The following is a 19,836-nucleotide window of genomic DNA, read 5'->3' as shown; positions in this document are numbered from 1 at the left end:
CTATAAATAAAGATAGTAATTAGTATTGCACCAGTGATCTGCTGAAATTCACACTGGTTATTTAGAAACAGAAGGATTTAAATGAACACCCATGAAATTGCTCCATGACACACAACAACAATATTCTTGTTCTGTTCCATTAAGCAAGGAATAAGTATAACAATATATTCTTCTTGTATGTTTCACTACCAATTTTGTTAGGGCTTTTTCTGTTCATTGTTTATATATTACATAGCATTATAGCATTATATTGTATTCTGGCTAACCATGCAACCAAAGCGATCAGATCATGCAGCCTGAGGGTATAAAGGGTAATTTTCTCACTGCAAGTGCAGGGTTCAAAGTGCACCTCCAAATGAAATCTGCATTTTTACCCCCAATGCAGCATTACCTATTTGTTGCAGTGATTGATGCAGGCTGCTGTGGAAACCCTAGGGCTGCCCCCGCATTTGGAAGTGGTAGTAGTTCCGGAGTTCCAGAGTGTCAACAGGCTCACTCAAAACAGACATTGCAATTAAACTGAAGTACCTTTTGCTGCAAGTATCATTAACAAATGCATGTGGCCAATTCCGCAAACTCCTTATATCCCTGAATTCTTACAAATAAATAATACTTCAGGGTTCAGAGAAAAACATAAGACAAATCTAAATATAGTGGCCTTGTAAGTGTTTACCCCATGTTTAATAAAAGACCCAAGTCCGGTAACCCATAGCAAGCAAGTGATCATATAATACTACTTGCTGCCTAGCTGCTATAGGGGATTATGCCAATAGCAAGCTTTGCACCTTTTATTGCATTTCAGATGAAGAATGTTTAAATGTGCAAAGTACAGTAAGATGTGCTTAATAAAATGCAATCTAGGCTAGCAAAGTATATGAATAAATGTTATAAAAAAAGTCCTGATTCTGCCATATTCCTCCTCCGAGGAAGGCAGTGTAAAATTATGTTCTAGTGTAAAGCAAAAGTACCAGCATGACAAAAACAATACCTGGCAGCTTAGAAAGCCTCCGCAGCCGTGACCCCTGTCCATGGTACTGAACAGCAGTTAAAATATATATTATTAAAACCATTCCAGCTTGAAGGGTTTTTGTAGGCACCGTGCTCACTGGGACAATAAAATATTGAAAAAAAACTCACAACTGTCAAAAAACATATATGCAACAATGTATGAATAAATATGTTTTATTTATAATACAGGGATTAATATACAGTGTAGCAAAGTCTTGCATGAAGATTTTCCCACCTGCCCAACAATCTTACAGACTTTACAGAAATTTACTAACCTGCAAAAATTCGCCAGCGATGGCTTCGCAACCATTGCTACACTTCGCCAGATGAAAATTTGCTCAGACAACGCTAATTTACTAAAATGCATCGTTGCATCCAGATCGCCGAACGCTGGCGAATTTTCGCTAGCGTTACGTCGACAATCAAATCGAAGATGCGCTAGCGTTCAGTTATGCCTAGCGCAACTTCGTAAGAGGCCTTCATTCAGGCTAATTTGCATACGCCGGGAAGTAATGAAGTTTAATGGACGTATATGTCGCAGCAAATATATAGTGAATAAAGTTCCCCCTCTTGTAAAATATAAGGATATTATAAGTTACCGAGGAGTTTCATGACCATATAAAAACACGAGACCGAAGGCCGAGTGTTTTTATACAGGTCATGGAACTCCGAGGTAACTTCTAATATCCTCATATTTTACAACTGGGGGTACTTTATTTATTATAATACACACGTTTCAGTGAGTCATGTGACAGAAATGACATCAGAACTCACCGTTTATAACTGATGACATCAGAACTCACCGTTTATAAGGATATAATTTACAAGATATTCATGGCTTTTGTGTATTATATAACATTACACAAGTCCAGGGAACGTTAATAAAGAAAATATTGTTGTTATAATGCCCTACACATGAGCCCAGTGTATAGTTTATTTTCCATATGTTAGAAAATGTAGGGGGGAACCCGGTTACCCAAAAAAAAAATTTTTAAGCACTTTTGCAGGCTATCACTCTGAAAAAAGGAAAAGACGCCAGTGTTTTTTGTGACTTGAGGAAGTCCTATGCACTCCATTGCACTTCACCTGGTCTGAGCTGACGAAGGCAAGTCTGGCGAAAGAGGTAACATTCAGTAAAATCTGCATCTTAGTGAATTTGCGGATTTACGCCCATTCTCCAGAGTGAAAATTCGCCTGGTGTTAGAGTACGAAGCAACGCTAGCATCTATCTCCTTCACTAGCGAAGTGACGCCTGCACCCATTAGTAAATACTTCGGCCTTTAGTAAATGTGCCCCTTGTAATACTTGATGAACATGCACTGCCTGTTAGCAGCTACATACTTAAAAATCCTGAATAAACTGTATAAGTAATCCAAGAACATAAGGTTGCTGTGCCACTTTTCACCGACAGCCCTTTGACAATATAGTTAGACCCTAAGTTACTGTGCACCCCAGAAGACAAATGAGCTGCAATGTTAGAATGCAGAAGGTAAGTAAGGGTAGCAAAGGAGGACTCTAACATTCTTTATATGGCTGGTCGCTATGGTAAGTTCTCTAGCATCCCTATGCTGCGATCAGTTCAAAACAACCCAACCCATGTTTTATTTAGGTTTTAGTTGCCCTATAATGTAAGCGAAGGTAAAGATAATGCAACAGGTTATGTGCATTAGTTATAAACTATACAATGCCCTTATCAGAACAGTAAAGGCAAAAAAATAAAATCCCATTTTCACTTTCTTTAATAAAAAAGAAACCTATCTCCAATATACTTTAATTAAAAAATGTGTACTGTTTTTATAAGAAACCTGACTGTAGCAGTTAAATTCTTCCTTCATTTACTGTTGTGGATAGTAATTGTCAGATGGTCCCTAACTGCTGACCAGGGAAACAATCATACTTATGAACAGCAGGGGGAGCCCCCGCCTTACTTCCCAGCCATGCAGAATTCAAGCAGTTTTGTTTATGACAATCCCTAAGCAGCCAGACCACACTGAGCATGTGCACAGTCTTAGTCTTGTGTAGCGCTATAGTAAACTGACTTGTGCTAGGGCAGTTTAAGATACTTTCCTTGGTGGGCTGGGACCACCGATGAGCTCTCTTTCTCAGGGGTAAGCCCTCGCAGCGGGGTGGAGACAAGGGTGAAGTGTAACTGTAACCTGATGCGATAGCACAATGATGGGCGCCAGTAGTTCTTTAACAGTTGAACAAAGAACAGTATTTACAGTATTTAACAATAGCACAGAGATCATTTAGCACATTGATCCCCTATGGAGTATAGAACATACACAGCAGCATAAAGGAAGCATATACTCACAGCACGTATAGGCTGAATCCCCACAGGCTAGGGAATATACAGCAGAGAGTAAGTTGACAGCATGTGATGGGTATTGCCCAGTTTTCAGGATATCTTCCAGTGGCAGACTAGGGGAACTCCTGACATCCCTATCTCAGCACTTGGTTCCTTACTCTGGGTCAGTAATACCCTGGGATCTTAATCCCTCTAATCTCCTCGGCGGAGCCTTGAGCTGCTCAACTAATTAACCTCTCTATCACTCCTAGAGCGATCTATAAAATGAGTATAGCTGTCTAATTACTAGGGCCAAAGCGCCTAGGGTCAGCACTACCCATTCCCTTCCAGCCTGCTTGGTTGGGCTAAAGCAATGGACCCAGAGCACATGGTTCCTAAACCTTTTATACTCTGGCGCAGTGCCATCTGGTGTACACTGTGTGAACTGCAGGGGTTACATAAGCACAAGGTCCCCATAAGGACCCACTGAGCTGTCCATATTACTAGGGATGTGCCGGTCTGTAAAGTGTAAGGGTGTCTAAGATTTTCACATCCCTACACTTGCAAAGATGTTTAACAAAGTTACAAGATAGTGACCCCCTGTAGCGAACTTTGAAAGCATAAATTATTTTTTTGATTAGGCTTGTGGTGCAGTAAGTTCATGTTTATATTTAGTATACAAAATACAGCATTTCTAGCCATATTCTATTTTAGACTTTACATGCCCTTTAACTGAACAGAATTGAATATAACAGAGTTGCATTAACAACAATGAACCGAATACAATCCACAATAATAAAGAAGATATGGTATATAGTTCATTAGAAAAAGCCTCCAAGTTCAAAATTTGACTTTAATTAAGATGCTTTACAAAAATTAGCCCTCTGGTCTAACTCGTATTGCAGAAATATTAAAATACTCCTCCATTTGCTGTGAAATAAGTTCCAGAATACTTTTGAAGACAATGCGTAGTGTGTAGTTTAAAACACTTACAGGAGTGGATCTCCACAAAATACTTGCAGCAACCACACAAGCCTGCTTCCCAAAACGTGTTTATTAGTAATCACTGGCATGCATGAGATACATTCTAAGGGTAAGACCAGATGTGGCGTTTTTGCGGCGCTTTTATGTTGCGTTTTTAAAAAAGAACAGCCAGGCATAAATACGCTACTGAAACCACACGCGACCATCAACATGCGTTTTTCATGCGTTTTTCAGCACGTACGATTATTTTCCCAACATGCACTTCTCATTGTTCTCATTGAATTTGGATGCCATATTTAAAATACGCTGCGTATTTACGTACAGTGTGGTTTCAAACGTGCAGATCCCATAGGGGCAAATTCACTATGCGCCGAAGCGCCTAACGCTAGCGTCAATTCGCTAGCGTTGGCCATTTTCTAATGGGACGCTGGCATAACTTCACTAGCATAACTTCGCTAGCGTAACTTCGCTAGCGTAACTTCGCACCCTTACGCCTGGCGAATTTGCGCAACGGACGTAACTACGCAAATTCACTAATGCGCGCATTGTTCTGAACGCTACCTTTTACGCTAGACTTCCTTCGCCACCTCAGACCAGGCGAAGCGCAATAGAGTAGATAGGGATTTCTTCCCTAAAAAACACTGGCGTTTTTTCTATATTATGGGTGATAGGCTGAAAAAGATCAAAAATTTTTTTGGGGCTCCCCTCCTTCCCCTCTACATTTCCTAACTCATGGCAACTTAACTATACAGTGGGCACATGTGTAGGGCAAAATAAAAATTTTATTTGATGTTTTGAAGGTTTCCCAGGCATTTGTAGTGCTGCTACATATTCCTCCATTGAAATTTGAATTTGGCGCCGTATGCAAATTAACCATCGCTAGCGTAACTTTGCTTCGCTTAGTGAATCAACGCTAGCGCAACTTCGCAACCTTAAGCTACCCCTGAGTGCAACTTCGGATTTTAGTGAATTTGCGAAGCGCTGGCGAAACTACACCTGGTGAAGTGCGGCGAAGTTACACCTGGTGCAACTACGAATCTTAGTGAATTTGCCCCATAGAGTCTATTGATTTGGTAGTTTCTTGACGTATTGGCGTTTCTGCTAAAAAACGCCAATACTGGCGTCCTGTGTCGGATTTCAGCTTGCAAGCGCCCTGTGTGAATTGCTATAGTGCGTTTTCCATTAATTTCAGTGGTAGTGCAGTTTATGCGTATTTATGCCTGGCTGTTCATTTTTAAAAACGCAACGTCTGGCCTTGCCCTAAGATGGAAAAAAGCAACTTGTAGTTTATGTAACTTACCTATACTGGCCAATACATCTGTCTATAGGGTTTAGGGGAAATTTGCAAGTAAAGAGGGACCAGAAAATGTTTTGCATGGGGACCCAACCCAACGCCTATTGACTGCAATGTGTTTTGTGAATTTTTCGCCATTTCACGAACTTTTCTGCAAAGCGAAATGGGACAGATTCGCCCACCACTAATCCCCATATCATGATGCTTGTCTTCACAGTGTACTGTGACTTGAATTCAGTGTTTGGGGGTTGTCTGACATGCCGCTAGGTTACCCCTAGACCCAAAAAGAACAACCTTGCTTTCATCAGTCCATAAAATGTTGCACTTCTCTTTATGCCAATCAAAGTGTTCTTTGGCAAATTGTATCCTCTTCAGCCCATCATTTTTTCAACAATTGGACTTTGCAGGGGCTTCTTGCCGATAGTTTGGCTTCACATAGGAGTAAGATTACTCGCAGGTAACTTTAGACCTTCTTTGATTTTCCTGGAGTTGATCATTGGTTGAGTCTTTGCCATTTTGGCTATTCTTCTATCCATTTGAATGGTAGTTTTCCATGTCTTTCAGGTTTGGTTGCCATTTTAAAGCCTATTAGATCATTTGAGCTGAGCAGCCTATCATTTTCTGCACTTATTTAAAAGTTTTCCACTCTCCAATCAACTTTTTAATCAAAGTATGCTGTTCTTCTGAACAATGTCTGGAACAACCTATTTTACTCAGATTTTCAAAGAGAAATGCACTATAACCAGCATGCACAACATTTACTGCCTTCCTTCCTTAAATAAGGGCCTTAATTGATGCCTGTTTTTTCACAGATTGAATGACCTCAATAATTGAACTCCCCTCTGCTATTCTTTGGAAAATGCTATTTTTATTTTGAACACTGCTATTATTTGGAACAAGCCTCAATTTATGATTCAATTACACAGAATCAGCAGTAGGCATGCCATGACTATTGGGTCTGTTGCTTTTCTATTACTTTACTACACCTACTAGTAAATATAATTTCTACCAATAACAGTGATTGATCAGGTACGTGATGTTAGACTGCTATTATTTTCAACCCAACTGCAAATACAGTATTAATTGCTATAACTATTGGATAGAAATACAGTAGAGGATATTCTCTGATTCTCTGGATTTGTATCTCTCTTTCAATACAATCATGATTACTGGCTACTAGTGATGTGCAGGTCAAGGTTTTCCTGACCAGCACCCCACCCTAACCTGCCCTGCTGCAGCCCGCGCTTCCGAGGTCCTTTTATAGACCCGTGCTGATGACATCACAATGACGTCACAAAAGGGGTGGGGTGTGCAGACGCAAGACTATAAAACCGAAACCAGGAAGTCAGATGCCGGCATTTGAAGGTGGCAAGGGAGAGCAGGAGAAGAGCTCAACCCGCACCCGCCCGCCACCCGCGAGGAGCAGTGCAAGGTCGACCCAAACTCGCTCGACCAGCGGGTTGGCCTGCACATCACTACTGGCTAGTCGTCTTGGCTCATATGAATGACCATGCAAGTATCCATTTGGGTGCAAGGTTTGTACAGGGATTACAGGCCCTGTTCAACCTGCAAATTTGCATTTATAAGTTTGCCATTTTAAAGCAAACATCTGATTGAAACTATAGGTTACCTGAACTGAGTGAAACATTTCCCATATGCAATAAAAAGGTGCAAAATTTGCCCAGCGGTAGTAACCAAAAGAAAGAAACTAGGTAAATTCCACCTGCTGATAGGTCTAGTTACCTACAGCAACCAATTAAAATGCAGAAAATCCCTAATGCTGGTCTTCTTTGCTTGACAAATAATGATTATAGCAGGATTCTAACATATGAGATCCTGGAGATGGATTATAAAGTGGGGACTCTTTGTACCTTTTATTAAATAACCCAATTTGTGTTTTATTTGTACTCTGTTGGAGTCAGTGCAGTGGAATGCAGAGTCCAACAGCAGCTGAATGAGCTGACCCCCCCCCCCATGCCAGCAGTTGAATATAAGGAACACTGAACAGTCCCATGGTAAAGCTATTTCCATAAGATTATTTTCATTCTCTCATTTAATCCCGGGAGAGAATCAGATCATTCAGAATTTTAGCTACTCAGTGGGGCAGGATTTTCCATTCAGATTCATTTATTCTACAAAGACATAGGGGGCAAAAGGACTCTTGTAGCGCTTGATTCTACCTACTCAATGCTGCAAGGATTTCTCTATAGTACATTCCAAAAGACTGACATTGCAAGGGTGAGTGGATTGGCATGGCATTCTTACAATCAATACAATACAATTCTAATTGGCCTGAAAGTACAAATGGTGTCATTGTCCATACAGAGAAGCTACAAATAAAAGGAAGGAAGCTTTCTTGTTACTTACCATACACAGTTCCTTAGCCTGCATGTATGTTTCTAGAGTAGGTAAAGAATGTTGTCATTCATTAGGGGTCTAATTCTCATTGAAACAATGCAACTGAATGCTGGTTGCTCTAATTGCCTAGCAAGAGAGTTTGGCTAAATTGGATAGGAAAAAGCAATCCAGACAGCAACCCAAGCCTCTATATGTGAATTCACTTTACGAACAAAAGATAACACTAACCTCATACAACAATAGTAAAAACAAACACAAATGGAAGCTTTTTTTTTGTTTTACAGTAAGCATCAAACACACAAATTATTTTGCCAGACCAGAAATATGATATTATAACACTTAGAGGCAGATTTATCAAGGGTCGAATTTCGAAGTGGAAATTCGACCATCGAATTGAATACTGCGAAATTCGAAGTAGAATTCGTAGGATTTTTTGCATCGAACGATCGTATTCCGATCGTAGTAGGATCGTACTTTGAATTGTACGATTCGAACGATTTTATTGTACGATCGTACGATTTTCCTTTGAATACAAATAACTTAGAAATATGGTCTGCATAGGCTAACATAGCACTTCGGCAAGTTTAAGATGGCGAAGTATTGAAGTCGAAGTTTTTTAAAGAGACAGTACTTCAGTTATCGAATGGTCGAATAGTCAAACGATTTTTACTACAAATCAAAGTCGAAGTAAATTCGAATTTTTTTACTTTGAAAATTCCCTCGAATTCACTTCGACCCTTGATAAATATGCCCCTAAATATGAAAAAAGAACTTTAAAAACGGAGCATGTGACATAAATTACTGCCTTAGCAACACAATTTATCATCAAAGCCATTTTCAATGTGCTTGTGAAAGTCTTGCCGTAAGTAGGAGTGGGCGGTTTTTCAGTACAAGATTTCAATAAAAATGCCATCAAGCGCAGAGCCGGCTATTCATATTCATTCCCAGGCTTCTTGCAATTTCAAATCCATTTGTGTTAGGTCCAAAAGGCTACAGTCTATAAAATACAGTGGGTCAAATAGTGCAGATTAAACTGACACACTTAAAAATTAGATCAAGAACAGACAGAAAGGAAAACTTGATGCTGAAGTACCTCTAAGCATTACGTATATTTCTAAAATAACATAGCCATAACGGAGCCACTAGCCAGTTCCATACCTCCCAACATTTTGGAACCAGAAAGAGAGGCAAACGGGTTTTTGACCACACCCATTTTGTGGCTACACCCCCCATTTTACAAAATTTGAACACATTTCTGTGGTTTTATTACAGTTTTGCAAATGAAGGTGAATTGCCCATTAAGCTGCAAGCCACAGTTTTCCCAGGAGACCTGCTTATATTAAATTATATTAAATTGTTACAATTGATCCTTTGCTTATCTTAAATTGTTACAAAAGTATCTAAGTGCACCTGCCACACATTCTGGGCTCTCTGCCAAAAGCCAATTCATTTAGAAACAGTGTATCTTTTTCTGGCTGTGCAGGAGATCATAGAGAAAGTCAGGACATTTCAGTTACAAGCTGGGACTGCGGGTTGAGTTGTCAAAATCGGGACTGTCCCATGAAAAACGGGACAGTTGAGAGGTTTTGCCTGTTCAGCTGGGGGCCTGGAGACTGGTGTGCCCATCCAAGTTAATCACACTCCATAAATGAAACGATATAAAACAATATAAAACAGAACAGTTGGACAGCACTGATCAAAAACACACTATACTAATGTCACACAACTGCAACCTTTATCAAACACTATGTTTCATTCCCATGCACACAATTATAATACGTCTTTGCATATACTATGAGAAGCCATATGGAAAGAAGTTATAACTGCTAAAGAGATTTCTTTTTACATTCCCATCCTCATGGGAATGCATGGTCGGATTGGGCCGGTTAACACCAGACCTGGCCCCCCCGTTGCTGGCCTGCTGTTGCTCTTTTACGTGAATGAGCATGTTTCGGCATTTTCTGTGCATGTCGGGAATTTAGGAGACGGAGGGGGCCCCCGGGGACTGCGAGGGTGGCCCTTCATTGTGCAGCCCCAGTAAGCTCCGAAGGCTCCAGTCCGACCCTGTGGGCATGCCCACAAATGGGTCGTACCACATCTCCTGAGCTGCCAATGTGCCTTCTGACAGTTTTATCTAGTACTAGGGCACAGAACGAGATGAGCCAGCTAGCCCAGCTAGCCCAGAAGGCAGGGACAGCTTGGGAAGGATAAAACTGCAAGACAGTTACACCTTTATAGATAGATATAGAAATGTTCTTAATATCGATGTAATACAGAGATGTATCGCCTCTTCTAGAAACTCTTCTCTTTGATGCAGTAGAGCAAGACTCAAAACTGATTTAAAGAGGCGATTAAAATAAACAGCCTAGCATTTCCTAAAGGGCTTCATTTCCTTTATATTTTTTGTTATATTATTATTATGTTTTAGAATCATTAATTCTAAGCAACTTTTCAATTGGCCTTATTTTTTCTTTATAGTTATTTTTACCTATTTGGTTCTTTCTAGCCTTTAAATGTGGGCTAAACATTTATTATTATTAATAATCTTTCTGTTTAGGGCATCTCCTATTCATATTCCACTCTGATTTAAATGAATGCATGGTTGCTAGTAGTGATGGGCGAATTCATTCACCAGGCGACAAAATCCCGTGATTCGCCGCCGACGAATTTGCAAAGCGGCACCGGCGTCTCGTTTTTGACGCCGGCATCCGTTTTTTTGAATGCTGCCGCATTTCGCAAATTTTTCACCATTTCCCGAATTTCGCTGGAAATTCGCAAATTTTTCATGCGAAGCAAAACACCACAAATTCGCCCATCACTAGTTGCTAGAGTCATTTGGAGAAAAAGCTAAATAATTTCAAAAATCAAAAACAAAAATAATAAATGCAAACAAATTGCAAACTGTCTCAGAATATCACACTATACGTCATACCCCCCCCCCCCCCCCTGAGTTTTAACTGGTGTACCTACATCCAAAAAGGTATCTGTTCAAATTGAAAAACAAGGCAATAATTGCCTGAAACATGATACAGATATGGTTTCCAATAATAAAAAAAATGAAGAAAAGACTACAAGAAGAACTGAAGGGCTAAATATATACCGACACAGAACCACTAGCAGCCAATTTGACATGCTGATCAAAGTGGTTTGTTAGAATTAATGGGGACCAAGAACAAAAGAGGACTAAAAATGTTTATGCACATATATAGTAGCATCGGATCCTATTGGGGGCTTGCTGATCAAAGTGCTTCCCTCGCATTAGATGTAAGTGACAGTATAACTGCTGCTGACGTCAGTAGAAACAACAGCAAGATCTCTGCACGATTCATACAACGCTCTTTAATCAATTGAACTTATAGTGGGACAGAAAATAGAATACATTTTCCACTGAAGCCCCCTCCAACGCAGATATTAATTGTGGAGACTGTAGCTGACATTCAGCACAGCAGCGCTCTCACAACTACTGACAGTTGCATTGCAATGGTAACCCTGGCATTTCCTTTATTGGTGTGTTAGAAGAGAAAAACTCATTTTGAAATCAGTTTTGAAATTAAAAAAAAAAATATCAAATCCTATAAAGAAAGATCAAAGCAACAATTAGAAGGTAATTCATTTAGCAAACTCTCATATTTTTTTTATTATGCCCTAAATTTGTTTTTTTGTTTAAATTGCTATATTGCAAACCGAATCCCTTTGTGTGTGTGTTTATATATATATTTATATCTTTATTGGTTCCCATCGCTTTCAATAGTCTGGCATTGCAAGTTAGACACTGAGCTAGTAACTATACAGGTTAGCAAGCCTGCAGTGTTCTTGTCAGATCACATTAAAGGGGCTGCAATGCTATGTCTAAAGCACTCATGCTGGCATTTTCACAGGATTCTTGGGGCAGATATACTAAAGGGCGAATATTCGCCAGCGTTACCGCCTGCAGGGACAACGCCGATTTACTAATGGTGCCAGCGAAAAGAGATAGGCACTAGCAGTCATTCACACTCTATCGGCAGGCGAATTTTCGCTCTGGCGAATGGACGTTACTCCGCTAAACCACTACAATGTGTATTTTACTGAATGTTTCCTCTTTCGCCAAACTTGCCATCGCCAGCTCAGACCAGGCGAAGTGCACTGAAGTGCATAGATCTTCCTCAATCTTCTGTTTCTTACATCATAGTGGAAAAAGCATCAAATTAAAAAAAATGCTGGCATCTTTTCCTTTTTTCAGAGTGATAGCCTGTAAAAGACCTTAAAAACATTTTTTTGAGTAACCGGTTTCCCAATACATTTTCTAACATATGGAACATTAATTATATAGTGTGTTGATGTGTAGGGCATTATAACTACTCTAATGTCTTTATTAAGGTTCCCTGGAAATGTATAAGTGGAAATGTAATGTATTTGCTGCAACATATAACATAAAGATGTCCATTCAACTTAGCGCATCTTTGCTTTGAATTTCTTGCATTGTCGAAGTAACGCTAGCGAAAAGTCGCCAGTACGCATTAGTATGCATTAGTACGCATAAGCTATAGAAAGATGGGCATGAAGTTAATGTATAGTCATATCTGCTATTATATAAATTCGCTGGCGTCAAAAACGGAAGCCGGCGTCAAAATGCTGTTTCGCAAATTTTTTGCCATTTTGCGAATTCCGCTGGAATTTTTCTTTGAAGCGAAATGGCACATTTATATTTAGGGTCAAATAGTAAATTTATATTTGAATTTTCGAATTGCTTTTTGGTGTCAAAATTCACACATTCGAATTGTAATCCCCCTAATTCAAATGTAAATTCGAATGTGAGATTTATCACACCTCTACCATGGAAACAGTTCTAATTCAAATATTCGCCACCTAAAACCTGCTGAGTTCATTTACATGTCAATGGCAGAGGTCCACTGAACCATTTGAATATGTTAATTGCCTTCCTGACATTCGAGTTTGTTTTTTGTTTTTTTCGGAGGAAAACTCGAATCGTACGATTCAAATTCAATTCGAATTCGATTCAAATTTTTGGGTCGGGACTATTCAATGGAATATTAGACATTCAATTTTTTTCTTAAATAACCTCCCATTCGAGTTGTGAGTCTATTTGAATTTATTAGAGTAAAAAAAAATTCACATACAGTAAATTCAAAATTGGACCTTTGATAAATCTGCCCATTAAAGTATAGAAATCTAAATTACAGAAAGACCCCTTATCCAGAGGACCCCAGGTCCTGACCATTTTGGATAGCATATCCCATAACTGTACATAATTATACAAGAACAATACTTAGATTTTTTTTTAAACTTTATATAGAAAGTATCAAATTCCAAATCCAGGATTTTTAATCTTAAAACAAGCATGAAGCTTCAGATGCCACCTTGTTGTTGGCTTGGACACCCGTAGAAATTACAATGGCAGCCATTCACTTTGGTTTGCTTCCCAGTGAACGTCTTGCTCGGCACAGAGGTGGGCGATAATCTCTTGTTATGGGCAACAGACGACACTTCCTATTAATTGGCAAGCAACCCATTGAAGTCAGTAGCTATTTTGGACACCACTTTAAGTAGCAGTATTTAAAATGTCCCATTTGCTTTGAAAGTTACCTTATCTCTTATCCTATGCTATACCCAGTATCTACCATATAAGGTAGGGAGGATTCTGCATTTTGTTAAGCATCATACCGTTCAGTTAAAGTGTGCCCAAACACCACCAAACAATTTAATCAGCCCAGGCTCAGTTCATTTCTCCATTATCTATACTTGGCCATACACTGGCCAAGCTGCATTGACTGCCCAAAAAGCTTAACCGATGGATATTGGGCAATTTATGTAACCGTGGGTATGGTCACATAATTGCTGTTCACTTGGGACAATAAAGTGCAGATCTGGAGAGAGAGCTGTGGTGTCTATTACATTCTAATCTGCACAACCACTCACTAATAAGGGGCATTGGTGGATCAAACTTTTACATTTTGACATAGGGACTCTTTAAAGTGAAATTCAGTATGGAAAAAGAACAGCAGCTGCCAAACCAAATGTAAGCATGCATGGCCAGCTTAAAGCTCTTGATAAGACTCAGACCCCAAACAAACTGTATATTTATACAGTATATGAATAGAAGTTTATATTTATTCAATAACTATAGTAGTAGAGAAGATTGTATACTGTATATAATGTAATGCCAACATACCTTGTGCAGCAACAAAGACTGATGTACAAGCTCAGAGTGATTTCTGTTTTAATAGGCGTTATGCTCATTGCGGACATTAAGGGGCAGATTTATCAAAGGTCGAAATTTAAAGTTATGTGAATTTTTTTTAACGCTAATAATTTCGAATGTACTCATAACTCGAATGGGGGGTCATTCATGAAAAAAACTTGAACGTCTAATATTCGATCGAATACGAACAATCCGAAAATTTGAATCAAATTCGAATGCAGTTTTCCGCCATTGACTTGTAAATAGACACAGAGGTTTTTGGTGGCGAATATTCGAATTAGAACTCCTAGAAGTGTGATAAATCCACCATTCGAATGGTGAATGGTGATTTAAAATTCGAATTTGTGAGTTTTGATCAAACAAAAAAATTAGAATTTACCATTCGAACCCTAATAAATCTGCCCCTAAAAGTTAAAAAGGTTTGCTTTTAGTGACCAGAATGCACAGAGCAGTGTAGTTCCCAGAGACTTTTTTCCCCCCCCACAAAAAAGTGGGGGGGAAAAGGGAAAATGGTACATTACATTTTTAGGCATAGTAAGGGTTTAAGCTGACCCTTTCAGCACCATGTAGAGCACAGCCTTTACAATATGCCACCATACCTGGCACTGATAGCTAGTTATGATAGTTGTGGGTACCACATTTAGCTTGGCATTTATCCTTGTTGTGTGTTATATTAAAAAGTGGGCCATCTGCACAGATATAGAACCTTTTCGGTGTGCACTCTACGAATCAGCAGGCAAGTTAAAAAAGCATTTTATTTCCCAAAGAGTCCTCTTCCTAGAGTGTACGCCAAAAGGGTTCTATATTAGCTGTGAAAGTCTCCCCAAGCTGCGGGTTTGGGGCGTTGCACCTGGGCCAGAGAAGTGGAGCGGTGAGTGACCTGTCTACCATTGAATGCATATTGAAATTTGTGATTTAAGTGAAAGGTCCAGGGCATGTGAGACATGTGAGACAAGGGTGAGCGTTGTAGGCAATTCATCTACCTACATTTAAACTGTTGAATATGGATGTAGGATTTGAGTGCACCAGAGTATAGTATATATCTGCATAGATATACACAGCGCCGGATTTCAATGACGGGCGCCCCTAGGCCGTGCGGTCCGACCAGGCGGCCGCGTGGTCTTAGCGCCCACCTCACCTCCCCTTCCCAGCGCGCCGGCGAAAAAACGCCGGCGCAGCTGCTGTAATTGAATGGGGACGCACACGTCCCCATAATGCGGCTGGGCGGCATGCCGCCCCTATTTTTTTGCCACCCTAGGCCCGGGCCTATGCGGCCTTGCCGCAAATCCGGGCCTGGATATACAGTAATGGCATCCGTTATCTGGAGCTCCAAATTCCATCTCTCACAGACTCTACTATATCCAAATAATCCACATTTTTAAAAACGATTTCCCTTTGCTCTGTAATAAAATAGTACCCGTATTTGAGCCATACTATAATGTAATCATGGTTATTGGAGGCAAATCTATCTTATTGGGTTTATTTTTTGTTTAAATGATTTTCTAGTAGACTTTAGGTATGATGACACAAATTACAGAAAAATACATTATCCGGAAAACCCCAGGTTCTGAGCATTCTGGATAACAGGTGCCATACCCGTATTCAACTTTTTCAACTACCATAATGCCACTGTTTATCAGTGCATTTTATTTGCCTATGGCTGTTTTTGTTTTACAGTGTATACATAAATCAGAGAAACCCACAGCACCTTAATGCAATGACCGGAAGGTTTTATATTGCACGTCTAAAACAAAAAGTAATCCACTAGGACTTGTGTGGTTTCTATGTAAAAAATGTACCAAGACAATTGGATCTAGAAGCTTGAGGCAGCATTCAGTGAGAGAACACCACCAATTTCATGTGTGAGTGATATATTGGCAGTAAATGCAATTGCACTCCCACCACATCCAGCCAGCGAATAAGATCCCTGGATATGGGGCAGGCTTATACTTAATGTTCTCGACAAGCAGTCACGACACCTGCACTCGCACAGGAAATACAGATGTGCGTCAGGTTCTACGTTATACATTATAGGGGGCATGGATGTCTCAGCCCAAAAAGAGCAAAACTTAAATATCAACTTTAAACAAATTCTCCCTGGACTTTTTGCCACAGGATAATTTAATAAAAGGTGTAGTGTTTGCATTAGGAGCAGTAAACCAAAGCCCAAACTTTTCGTGGCATCATCTTGTGATTGGCTGCTGTGGGTTACCAGAAATGAAGCCATCGCCAGGATTCTTAATTGTTTAAAAGCCGCTGATCGCTTGTAGATATTTAAGAATGTCTATATTTAATAATGTCTATAAGCAAAAATAATCGTATTGCTTTATGGGGGGAATCTGCTTTCTTTAAACGATCAAAGGCAACCAACCAAACAGAAGGGAAAGGGGATAAGCAGTAATGTGACTGCTGCCTGCTACGCCAGGAATGCCCCATTGATTCTGGTTAGACACAAATGTGCTTCATTGTGCTATATATATATATATTACTCCAACCCCACAGCTGACACACACCCAGTATTATAGCTGCCGTGGCCACAAAAAGCAATTACAAAATGTCTTTCCTATAGTCTTGTATAACATAATCCCAATGAGTACCAGATCGCTCTGCCCTTGTAACAACTAAATAGAACTTCATTCCATCAGTCATTATAGCAGGTTAATTGGCAATTAAAATGTTACTGAAGCAAGCTGTATTTGCTCCAACAGGGAAAAGCCATTTTCCTATCATTTAAGATACAATTTTAGATGCCATATTAGGCGGATCATGTCAGAGCACAAGGCAGGGGAGTAGCTGTAGGCGAAAGGTTCCAGCCAGCAAAGCTTGGGAAATAAAGAGCTCACATAAGCACATTATACAGGCTCCTACTTAACAGAACAGTCGTAGGCAAATAATTAGGCACGCTAAGAGATAAGTAGCTCTGTACAGTAACATTGAGATAAAAGAAAAATGTGAAAATAGGAGTCATTTATCAATGAATTAAAACACAGGCTTGCTCAGGAAGAAGATCCCCCCTAAATTTAACGTGGAGTCTTTCTCTTAATCGATGTGGCACGATTTTGCTGCCCCAGATATTTTTTCTCTTCTCCAGTTGAAGTCTGAAAAATCCCATAGGAATTCCCATCTTATTTAAACCTTCAGGCGGAATTTCACTGATTCTCAGACAAAGTCTTCATTAACACGTTTTGGTCTTAATTGGCTAGGCAGTTAACTACATACAGTACATAACCTGGTATTTTACAAGAATGTCCCCACCCTGTATAAGATCATTGCGAGTGATCTCTTGCCAAATATTAGTGGATATTGCTTGCTAGTACATATGGGAGGTAATCGCTTTGGGTAAGGGCATGTGATGCAAGAGCAGCAGCTAAACCCACCAAGGGAGAGCTAAATCATTGTTTGAGGGAGTCCAATTGCTGCCTGGGGAGTAATAGTTGAACTACATTAGAACATGAGATGCTTTAGAATGAAATAATAAAAATTAGTAGATGTAAGGCAATAGGGTAGGCATTCCTACTGTCACAAGTGGCAAGGCTCCCCAGCAGCATGTCAAGTTCATACTATATTACACACACACACAAACATATATATATATATATATCATCCAGTCTCACAGACAAGATCTCAGTCCCTGCTGCAAAAGAGAGTCAAGAGAAAAAGGTCTTCATTACACCTGTTAGATTGGAAATAGGTGGAGAGAACACAAACCACTGCACATATGATTATCATCACAGTGATTTGTCCCCCGGCACAAGCATCAACCGTACGACAGGGCAGCTGTTTTGTCACAACACTGGTTAATGCTTCAAGTCGTCCCAGAGGCTTACCCTTCATCCAGTCCACCACTTGACTCGGAGTCCATTTACTCACTGGTTCCATGATCAAAGCCATAGCCAAACTTTAGCCGGAGCTTCTTTCCAGCCCCAGAAATAAAAAAAGAGGATTTGTGACAGGCTGAATGAATAAAGTGTGTGTGTGTGACAGGAGAATCTGTCCCCCTTGGCTCAGCCTTGCAGGCAGTAGGGATGCTACTTGGCAGCAGTACAAGAGGCTGCTTTGTTCCGGCAAGCAGCTGTGGGGCTAATAGCAATGCCCTGTCCCTGCTCAGTCCACGCTTCCCACACACAGCATCAGTTCTCAGGCTGCCGGACACATGATGCCTCTCTCCACACTGTGCTGCACACAATACTGATTCACTAGTCCCTCAATCCGCACACTGGTTTCCTTGGAGCCGGCTTTCCCCCTCCCATCATGACGTCATTTTCCCTGCCTCTTCCCCACTTCACTTTAGGGATAAAAAATATAACTACTTCTTTTTCATGGTGATGGCAAAAGCAACAAAACTGTTCTCTACCTACTGACAGCTATAAATGATTATTATTGTATATATACATTTCAGTAAGCATGGAGGGTATAAAGCACAATGCCATTGCCTTACTCTCAGTAACTTGAGGGAGATGGTTTGCTTACACCTGTTCCATCTAGCTTTCCAAGTACAGTGGCTGGTGGGAGCTGTTTGGGCCTCTTTGTGGGCTGATTGGGCCTCTGTGTACCTGAAATGTCAGGGCCTATTTTAATTCTCAGTCCGGACCTGGTCTTATGTGTGTTTTGTGAATCAAACTGAAAATGCTACAGTATATGAAGTATCACAAATGACTAAGCGCAGCAGGGCACTTTTATGTGCATTTAAGCCCACATAGAGTATGGTGATGCTGCAGCTTTTTATTTATGGATGTTAGTAATTGCAAAACCACAAACCACAATAACCACAGACACTATCCACAGTCAGCTGCTTGTGCTCAGGCAGGTGGATAGCAGATGGGTCAGGGAAGGGCTGTTGTTTCTCCCTATAGGTATGGACCCACCAGAACAATTTTTGGAACATTATCTTAATGCTGGCAAAGAAAATTAGCTATTGACCTATTTTTCTGCTTCTGGCTTGATAAGATGTTCTTATAGGGGGAATATTTTGTAAGGATGCCTGCCAACTGGAACTCAGATGAAGCAAAAGTTAAGGCTTATGCCACATGAGTTGACACATGAAATGCTGACATGTGGCAGTCTTAAGGACTACAGCTTGAAGCACAGGTTGTCCCTGTAGAAAACACTGTAATGTATTCTAGGTTTCTGCCTACAATTAGCACTCTCATGCTAGGCACTGCCTTACAGACCTTAAACTAGGCCATTTACATGTGTGTTCCCATGCAATGGCTTTTTTATCCTGTAGTATGGGAATGTAATTATAGCTGCACTGTTGTAGCATCTCCTACAATATCCAGGTTTTTTTTGCTTGGTTAGACCATACTTTTTCTGTTTATAAAGCCCATACTTCTTCTGTTTATAAAGCCCATACTTCTTCTGTTTATAAAGCCCATACTGCTTCTGTTGCATAAAGCCTATACTTCTTCTGTTGCATAAAGCCCATACTTTGTCTGTTGCATGAAGCCCATACTTCTTCTGTTGCATAAAGCCCATACTGTTTCTGTTGCATAAAGCCCATACTTCTTCTGCTGCATAAACTCCATACTTCTTCTGTTACATAAAGCCCATACTTCTTCTGTTGCATAAAGCCATACTTATTCTGTTGCTTAAAGCCCATACTTCTTCTGTTGAGTAATGTCCATACTTCTTCTATTGCATTAAGCCCATACTTTTTCTGTTGCATAAATCCATACTGCTTCTGTTGCATAAAGCCCATACTGC

The 19,836-nt window shown here is 40.1% G+C and overlaps 1 protein-coding gene across 4 annotated transcripts in view; it reads right to left on the bottom strand.

Moving 5' to 3' along the window:
- cnksr2.S (connector enhancer of kinase suppressor of Ras 2 S homeolog) overlaps positions 1-18,390 on the bottom strand; it is a 208,619-nt gene extending 190,229 nt beyond the window's left edge. Inside the window, exon 1 of one of the 4 annotated variants that reach the window (XM_041583636.1) lies at positions 17,961-18,390. In XM_041583636.1, coding sequence (XP_041439570.1) covers positions 17,961-18,024 — 64 coding nt within the window. In that variant the 5' untranslated portion in view covers positions 18,025-18,390. The remainder of the gene's footprint in view (positions 1-17,960) is intronic. The other 3 variants (XM_041583634.1, XM_041583633.1, XM_041583635.1) reach the window with 3 other exon arrangements.
- Positions 18,391-19,836: the final 1,446 nt, after the last annotated feature.

Source organism: Xenopus laevis, chromosome 2S (genome assembly GCF_017654675.1).
Source record: "Xenopus laevis strain J_2021 chromosome 2S, Xenopus_laevis_v10.1, whole genome shotgun sequence".
Lineage (NCBI taxonomy): Eukaryota > Metazoa > Chordata > Amphibia > Anura > Pipidae > Xenopus > Xenopus laevis.
This window is presented reverse-complemented; position numbering and strand designations above follow the sequence as displayed.